Source organism: Lethenteron reissneri, chromosome 3 (assembly GCF_015708825.2).
Source record: "Lethenteron reissneri isolate LAM-NWPU_2019-01 chromosome 3, ASM1570882v1, whole genome shotgun sequence".
Classification (NCBI taxonomy): domain Eukaryota; kingdom Metazoa; phylum Chordata; class Hyperoartia; order Petromyzontiformes; family Petromyzontidae; genus Lethenteron; species Lethenteron reissneri.
The window spans coordinates 4,737,506-4,746,843 of NC_083781.1; the positions used below are offsets into that span (position 1 = coordinate 4,737,506).

The 9,338-nt window shown below is 46.9% G+C and overlaps 1 protein-coding gene across 2 annotated transcripts in view; it reads left to right on the forward strand.

Annotated features, from left to right (window-relative positions):
- LOC133345297 (uncharacterized) overlaps positions 1 to 6,765 on the forward strand; it is a 74,022-nt gene extending 67,257 nt beyond the window's left edge. For both annotated transcript variants that reach the window (XM_061555945.1, XM_061555936.1), the window contains exons 42-46: positions 180 to 308; positions 862 to 1,107; positions 1,504 to 1,720; positions 2,657 to 3,159; positions 3,443 to 6,765. In XM_061555945.1, coding sequence (XP_061411929.1) covers positions 180 to 308; positions 862 to 1,107; positions 1,504 to 1,720; positions 2,657 to 3,159; positions 3,443 to 3,696 — 1,349 coding nt within the window. In that variant the 3' untranslated portion in view covers positions 3,697 to 6,765. The remainder of the gene's footprint in view (positions 1 to 179; positions 309 to 861; positions 1,108 to 1,503; positions 1,721 to 2,656; positions 3,160 to 3,442) is intronic.
- The last annotated feature ends 2,573 nt before the right edge of the window (positions 6,766 to 9,338 follow it).

Here is a 9,338-nt window from a genome sequence, read left to right on the forward strand (position 1 = left end):
TTGAAGCGCTTGACAATCCACTTGAATATCCGCTTGCCAGAGGCTCAATAATTCAGTCCCTCAGTTCGCTTGATCTTCCCTCCTCTCGTTCAGGACAATGGACTACTGTGGGTCCTCAAGCTTTCCAGGAAACCCCTCATTGTGACCTCACTTCTCTGGGGTTTGATTTCTCACCGCAGCGCCCAAGCGCCCGGAGCCTAAACCCAGAGAGGTGGTCGCAGCGCCCAAGGAAGAGACGGACGAGGGCCCCAGCTTGACCTGCTGGCCACCCCGCGCCAGCATGGCCCTCAACACCAACTCGGCGCCAAGTACGTGAGACACGCAGAGAGAGACATTGAGCGAGACAGAGAGATGTGAATTTCCTTCCTTTGCCATCACAAAAGTACAACCGGCGTGTGATGTTGCGTTACGTTACCAACACGTGTGTAAATGGTAGAGTGGTGGCTCGGTGGTTAGGGCACGGTACCGTGAAACCCGTCGAATTGAGTTTAATTCCCGGCCACGGCTAACATAAGTTATCTGGTTTCTTCTCAAAGATAAAAAAAAAAATACAAAACTATCACAATGTTGAAAACTTGACCACACATTTTTCACTTGGATTTCCACATAGAACCATTACCCCCCCGACTGTGAAAACTTGACAGGGCCCTCCTGAAAAACAGTTTTGAGACTCACGCAGTGAGGCTTTGCTGAGTAAATAAACGCAATAATAAATAATACCCTCAATTTAGGAAAACTTTAAATACAGCGAACGTGTCCCTGTTGTACATCGCGTCTTTTTTCTCTGCCTGCTGGGCGCCACTTGACTTGCAGCAGGGAATATGTCGGGTGCTAACTCTGTTTGTCCTTTCCCTTCGCCAGCGTGCGCTCGCAAGACACTAATGGAGAACATCGAAAAGATGTTCCCTTCACCGCAAACGGAGCACACGCCGCAGGAGCACACAGAGCGCCACCTCACGTCGCAGGGCGGGGAGCCTGGGGGCGCCTTGCCACACCTGCCCGGCGCCGCACCGCAGGGCTCCAACCCGGCACACGGACAGAGGTCGGGGAGCGGCCCCTCGCGCGAAGAGGGAGACGTTCACCCGCATGGGCCCTCTGCTGCCGCCGGTACAGCCACCGGCACGGGTCCTCGTTGATCTTAGCGGCGCGGTTTAGATGATACGCGGCAAAATGTTGTATATTCCACAAATGAGAGATTGCGTCCATCACGGCTGATCCGCAGATAATCAGGCCCAGATATAAAATTTTGGTTGGTCCAAAAAAAGTTATTTTAGAAAGATTCGAAAACCGTCATCATGTCCACTGGCCTATCCTGCCAAAAATTACGTCACATGGCACTGTCAGCATTGTTGGAAGAACGTAAATGATCCGAATGTCAACAATTTACATAAATTATCCTTAAAATCTGAAATCCCAAATGCTTAAATCTAAACCTCATTCTGCAATCACTTGTAGCCGCTGGGCTCTGTTGCTGATGGTTACGCCCGCCACCTTTTTTCTTAGATGGCCAGGCACAGCTGAAGCGACCCGCGTCGTTGAGCGCAGACGGCCGCTCCAGTGACGAGCCCAAGGACCCAGAGGGTTCGCAGTCCACGAGCCGGGGGGCCACTCGGTCCCCGTCCGCTCTCTCCGACTCGGAAGCCGGGGCCCAGCGGCGCCCTGCAGGCTCCGCGGGCCCTCCCCAGCACCCGCCGCAGCGCGTGGACGGCGCTCCGTCTGGGTGAGGGCCGCCCCGCCGGGCGCAACCGCTCTGTCCTTGCGTACGGTGGCAGCAAATGCGTTTGTGAGACGATGGTCAATGTCGAGGCCTCCTGGCCACGACGAAGAAGGCTTCAGGAGAGAGAGTTGGTGTGGTTGTGTCCTTCCGTTGAAGGAGCAACAGACTACGGTGGTTTATACTCTTAGGTTTTTTCGGTAAAGTCACGTAAAATTAATTATAATTTTATTTCTATTATTATTTCTATCATTTCTATTATTTTTATTATTTATTTTTACCTACGTGACTTTACCAAAAAAAACTAAGAGTATGAATCCTTGCAGTCACGAAAGCTTCAAATCTACGGTGGTTTACTTGTGTGGTCCGTAGCTTGGGTTGTATGGCCACGATCGCACTCCTGTGGCTCGTCTGTACTTTTCCATTTATGAAGTTGTGTGCGTCGGCCTGGTGGTTTTCTGATGCGGTTGATGGGTGGGGATAGTAGACTTTTTGCGGCCCACCTGTTACGTGTTTTCTTGAATGCAATGAATACCGTCATCAAGGCGAAATGGACATCGTTAATTCAAGTATAGCTCAGAGGCAAACACGCATTTTGCTGTTCAACCAGTTTCTATTTGACACCAACGGTTGGGATCCTCAAGCTGCAGTTTGCACGTCTGCGGCCATCTGGAATGCTCTTCCTTCCGATATAAGGAAGCCACTGGTTCTATACACTTTTTAAAATCTAGATTGAAAACTCAATTCTTTCAAACTGTTTTTGCGTTTGGTTTGTTGTCCTACCCCCGCACCTCCGATTAGCACAGTTGGCTACGTACGGTCTGAAAGAAGTTCAGCATACAACACTACCAGTAGCCGTAAAGCTTTTACCCACAATTCTACAGCTATTCTAAATCTACGTTAAATCCTCACCACGTGACAATTCCCGCCACCCTCTCGCAGCTCCACAGATGGCGGTGCCCGGCAGAGGGGCGAGGAGGAGGCCACCCGGGGAGGAATCGGCCCCGACGGCGACACCACTGCCCCCGTCGCCGTTGTCGCGACGCTCCCACGGCCCTGGAGCCGTTTCGACCCCGAGCGCCGTCCGCCGCCGCTGGCGCTCGGCGTCCCCGTGTGGGAGCACGGCCGCTGGCCGCTGGACGGCGGTGCCGGCGAGGAGCTGGCGCTCTCCTCCGAGATGCTGCCCGACCAGCTGGTGCTGCCGCCGGAGCACGCCGGCGAGAGCGCTCGAGCCGTAGGACGCTGGGGGGAGCAGCTGGTGCTCGCCTTCCTGCTGGCCTGGAAGGACGACCAGAACGCCTGCCCTCGGCCCACAGCCGTGGAGTGGACGAGCGAGCACGGGCAGAGCGATCTGCCGTACGACTTCGTCGTGCACATGAGCGGCGGTGAGGAGGAGGGGCTCCCCGACGAGCACCGCGCCAACGGTGGCGCCGCCAACGCGGGAGGTGGGTAGATTGAAGCCGCTCGTTGCAACTCCACGTTTCCGTGCCAGGGACCTTTGTTTATCAGAAAACCCGGCAGGTGGGCGCGATGGCCACCAATGTCACCAGACGAGAGTGCCGGCGGTCGGTGGAAGGGGTGATCCCGATTCCCAGACCGTGGCCCAGCGGCAGAGCAAACGTCGCACTTTCCAAAGGTCCACCTTTACCTGTCACACTTGCACCCGTGTTCTGCTCTATTTCTCCATTGACCACCGGCCACCCCCTTCCCCCCCCGCAATGTCCGCAGACGTCGTCTGCAAAGATGCCGCCAGCAGCAGAGAGAGAATTATCTACGTGGAGGTGAAGAGCTCGCTGCTGGCGGAGAAGATGCTGTGGGAGATTTCGCCGAAGGAGATGGACCTGGCGCTGAGCCTGGCCGAGCGCTACCACCTGTATCGAGTGTGCAACGCCGGCGACTCGGCAGCCGTGCGCCTGCACCGCGTCACCAACCTGGCGCAGCGCCTGCACCGCAAGCAGCTCAAGCTCTTCCTCTTCGTGTGACGTCGGCACACGGCGCCTCTCCACTTTTATGTTGTGCGCTGTCTGTATGTGTGTGCGTGCGTGCGTGCGTGTCTGGCGTGTTTTCAGGTTGTCACCGCGTGCTGTTTCGGCACGAGATCCTGACGTTTCGCTCCCACGTGCCTGGGGAGCTTCGCCACAGGAGATCGACGTCGCTCCGAGTTCCCAAACACGTGCAGCGAAATGTCGGAGGTCGTGCCGAACAACGTGCGGCGCAGCCCATAAACACGTTGGAGAGCAGCGTAGCACAACCGCACAAACCTAGACATTCGTAGGTGTGTGTAGGTGCTTGCTCGCAGTATACTGCCCCAACAGTCTGTACGGCTGTATGCAAACACTTTGGCTGTTTTGTGCAGAGCTGGCCACTGCTGCTTTATGATCACTGATGTCCATCCATATAATTCCATCTTAGCCAATGATGCAGGCCGACAGATGTTTGGACAGTCAACTTAAAAAAAAAATCTTATCTTTGTTGGGAAGGCCCACACTACCACGCGTTGTATTTAATGCGTTTAAATTCAACGTGTGGAAGTGCTTTAAAAACTTTGTACGACCAATTTTAGAATTTTTTTTTTGGGGAAGACCAAATATTACTACATTTTGGAATCGACAAATGGCAGTAAAAGTAAAAAACATTCTAAAGGGGCATTACTTGTTACTTTTTGAAGTTTGTAATCTTTTTACCATGTTCAGGTAAAACAACCCAATATATTACACTTTTAATACAATTTTTACATTGTTGAATTTTTACACGAACATTTCAATGGGCAATTAATACTGTATTTTAAACAATGTTTTAATGTTATTATAGATGCTTTGTTTGGGGCAGTCTTGCTTGCCAAGTAGTAGCATCAGTGAGTTTCTAGGAGCAGCAGGACAGAATGTTACATTCCAAGGCCCTATCTCAAGATGAGCCGTTACAAAGGTCAGTTCAAAAATTTCCAATTTTTACAAAGCACAGATTAACACTTTTAGGGATAGGCTCTTTTTAACAAAAGCTGGAATAAACTTTTTCCATTAGTCTCTTCTGGAAATGGTCCAGTATACTCCATTGTTCAACTCTTTTAAAGTTTAACGTTTTAGGACTTTTTAAAGTGATATTTCCAAGAGTAAAATATAAATATTACAGTGTACATTCCCCGTTACTAATTCCCACTGACAAAATCCGTTGCACACCTTTTTTCCCTCATTTTGGTGAAAATTTTCAGTTTCTATACCAACCAATTTGTAAAGTATTTAACTGTGCTAACAAAAATTGACGTCGCCGTCCAGAGGCAACACTGAATGTTTCTATGCTCCCCGCACATTACAAACCATTGTTTTGCGATGTACTTGAATTTTAGTCTTTTGGCAGGTCACGTGTGGTGGGGCAAAGTGTAGGTACGCCCGCCTCTTCTAAGTCCACCTGGCCAGCGTGAAAGAGCAGGCCAGATATCTTGTAGAGGGGCTCCCAAGTGCTCCGACTCGGGAGGCCCTTCTGCCGGAACTCCAATTTCAGAACTGCAACTTTGCCTTTGACCTTTTTTCACTCTGGTAACAAAAACGGTTTCCTCTCTCAGAAATGTACATTGGACACACCACTCCGGCAAGAGGCATGCAGCTCTGTCCAGGGCAATGCGGTAGAGATAAGAACGGAGCTCTTGAACTCAAGAACGGAGATATTTAGTTGATGGATGCTGGTAAAGCACTGGGAAGGAACAACACATTCCTACAGCTGTGTGTGCTTGGTCTTGGTAACAGGACCAAGGTAACAGATGCGGTTGATTAAGACTTTTGGGCTTAGTATCCAGATTGCGTTGTTGGCATTGTGAGATCACAAAACCCCTTTTCAGAGGATGGTAATAGTGAGCAGTGCACAATGCGGTGGTGTCAGGGAGGCCCCTTCATCAGCGCCACGTGATGGACCTTGATGCCTCGTAAAGAGAGTCATGTGACATCGGCTAAATAATTAAGACTTCAGAGATTAATATAACAAATATGGGAGGTGGTAACCAAGTTTACTTGTGAGTGTTTTATCGTGCTGGTTTTTGTTGATTCGGCTAAAACCATGGACTTGACATTTGAAAGATCATTCAATGGGTGACTGTCCACATTTCAACCCAGGAAGGAAGTGGTCCTGGATTATTGCTCTGAAATGTACATTTGCCTGATCTGTTCTGATATTCTAAACAATGTTTTGTTTATGTATAGCGAAAACACAAGACTCATCGTTAAATGCTGTACTTCAATGAGGGCTACACATTTAATCTGATAAAGAGTGGTATGCTTAATTGTACATGATAAACATTGATTTATATATACGCTTGTGTAACATAGGTAATACATTTTCAGCATTTTTTTACTACTTTTGTAATCTAAAAAAATTTGGCATTTACCATGTACAAGTTTGTTGAGTGGCAATGTTATGTTTTAGTCGTGAAAAACGTTGCTTGTTTTACCCTTTTATCGTTTAATTTGGCATCGTGAAAATGTAATGGATTCGTTTAAAACAGTTTAAACATTTTAAAAGGAAAAATGGATCCACATCAGTTTTTTTTCTCAATTTGACATTACAATATTTTAACATTTAAACTTTCAGGTTTTGTTTCTCTCGCGTGCTTTACTAATGTACGTGTGCAATATGGGAAATATTAAATTGGGATGCAGTATTTTAAAAGACGTTTAAACGAACCATTAAAAAAAATGACCAAGTGACTGCTGGAAAAAGAGATAGCTGAAGAATTGATGATACCGCTGGGGAAAAAGTCGTAAAATGTTTATGCGGCAAGAACGTCGGTGAATCCTTGCTGTGCTTGTTTGTTGTTGTTGCACTGATGGGAAACTGTTTAATAATAATTCCATTTTAGACTGTCACAATGGGTTTCCTTTGTCGGGCAGGTTTCAGGGCAGGTGCAAATCTTCAAGGAAGGATTTATGATCTCTGCAGAATCTTAACATGTTCTTAAGGATCATTTGTGTAACTAAAAATACCCGTTTGGGTGAAATTTTACTGCGTTATCAAAAAACAATGACATTCCTCTGAATTGTGCGAATAAACATCGTTTCAATGTTTCTGTAAATGTCCATTCTTTTTCTCAAACAATGGTCCAAGTTTATTGAATCTCACTCCCTCCGACCTCCAAGAAGTATAAATGTGTGCGCCGCAGCCGCTCCAGTCGGTCACCGGCAGGTTGCCTGTGAGAAAGGTCTGAGAGGTAACTCTGAAACAATTTTATTGTATTGTCTGAACATATTTAGTTGACCGAATCTTGTGAGTTGCATATTAATGGAAACAGTGGCAAAGCCTTAACAAGTTCAGGAACGGCGCACAGCCGTCGTGGCCTTTATCCAGGTTACTGAAGAGGAAATGTGATGCATCCATCATAGCTGTGGTAGTGCAGTATTCCTCTAAAACCAGACTGTTTACTGTGCAGGAAATTGAGTTTTTATGTAACAGTTTATAATTTTAATTATTTTTCCCAAATATTTTAGCAACTGGTAAAAGAATAGAGATTGGTCTTGAGTTCAAGCTTTCGTGACTGCAGGAATCCATACTCTTTGGTTCTTTCGGTAAAGCCACGTAGGTAGAAAAAATAATAGATCATGACGTTTCGATCGCAACGAAAGCAATCGTCATCAGGCCGAACGGAGGGAAGCTGCTGATGTTACGATGGGCATAGGGGCCGTCCATAAATGACGTCACGCACCTGGGGGGTGGGGGGTTTGAGAAATGTGACATCACATCAAAATACGCAACTTTAAATAAATATAGACAACACATTCTACTGAATTGAATAGACTTAAATAAATGTTTTCAGAGTGCAGCGGCACATTAGGCACTACAATGACAAAAGTTTAAAGCGATTTGAAGCATGTTTTATTTTGGAGGGGGGGGGGGCAAAGCTTTGTGACGTCATTTTTGAGAGGGGTCTGATTGTGACGATGGGGGGGGGGGGTCAAAATCGCGTGACGTCATTTATGGACGGCCCCAGAGTCATACACAAAGTGGGTGAGAAATTTTCATGTAAATGTGATTAGCATGTCAATGTAAGCTCCGTGGTGCGCCGTCACATCGAGGACTGCATGTAAATGTAAGATCAGAAAAAGGTCGGAAAAACCACAGCCACATCGGAGCAAGCAAACGACGGTGGCTGTGTTAGTGAATGTAACTCAGTTGCAAATAACTGCTGATATAGGCAGGTAGGAAGGGAACATCAGAGCCAGTTATAACTTCAACTGGTTAATAACGTCCTTCCAATGATTGCTCAGTTTGTACCCATCTTCTCGGTTGAAATTGTGTCTGTGTTTATATATCTAGATGGCTTCATGAGCGAATTTTTGATGGTAGCCCGAAGGTTCGCAGAGCACCTTGGTCTCGGAAAAAACAATGTGTGAGCCCACCGCATTCAAGCAGTGATCAGCCACGGCAGAGGTATTGGTCCTCCCTTGTTTGAGATCTGCCTTGTGTTCACGAACATGGTCTGAGACATGTCGCTTAGTTTCCCCAATGTAACTCCTGCCGCAGACACAACTTAGCTTGTAGACACCGGGGTATTGCATGTCAGGGATCACATCTTTCACAGATGGGATCAGATCACGAATTTTGCGTACTAAAATCGGTACTAGCTCAAGGGTTACTTTCATCAATTACCCCCTTCAAATATCGGATGGGAATTACTTTGAGATAAAATCAGCATCTTAACACGTGAACAGAACTGCTCCTCAGCAACAATATTCACCCAAAATAACTTTTTTTATTGATTGTAATATTTTTAACAATAGTCAACGATTTAGTGTTTTAATACGAGCAGACAACAAGCATCTTTACCAATCCAGGAAATACACATTATTTTAAGCCAGCTTCCCCACTTCTGTGCATTCGTCAGACACGAAATTAATCTGCCTATGCCTGTCCTTAGGCCCAAATAACTTTCATCGCCCTGTAACTCGTGTAATACATCACATTTAGCCACACACAGAGATTACAAATGAATATAAATGTATGCAGTTGCCCCCCCCCCACCCCCAATTTTAGTCCAAAATGTAAAATGTGTGCGTATATGTGACTTTGGTTTAAGGGGCCGTCCATAAATGACGTCACGCACCTAGGGGGGGGGGGTCAGACATTTGTGACGGGGGGGGGGGTGAGAAATGTGACATCACATCAAAATGCGCAACTTTAAATATAGACACGTTCTACTTAATGAAATAGACTTTTTAATAAATGTTTTCTCCTACAACATCAGAGTGCAGCGCCACATTAAATACGCACAACAATGACAATAATTTAAAGCGATTTGAAGCATGTTTTATTTGGGGGGGGGGGGGCAGAGCTTTGTGACGTCATATTTGAGGGGGGGGTCTGACTTTTTGTGACGCCGTGTGACGAAGGGGGGGGGGGGGGGTAAAAAATCGTCAAAAAACGCGTGACGTCATTTATGGACGGCCCCTAAAGAGAAAAAATAGCAAATTATATCCCCCAGAATATATGAAGGGAGCAGGGAGATTTCGTTTAAATTAAAGATTGTTTTCACATCCCGCATAATGATTGGCTCATACAATGGACCCGTACACTTTAACGCACACGCGCAGATCTTCTATGTTATAAAATAGTATGCCCTAATTTACGACGAGACTGGACGTGT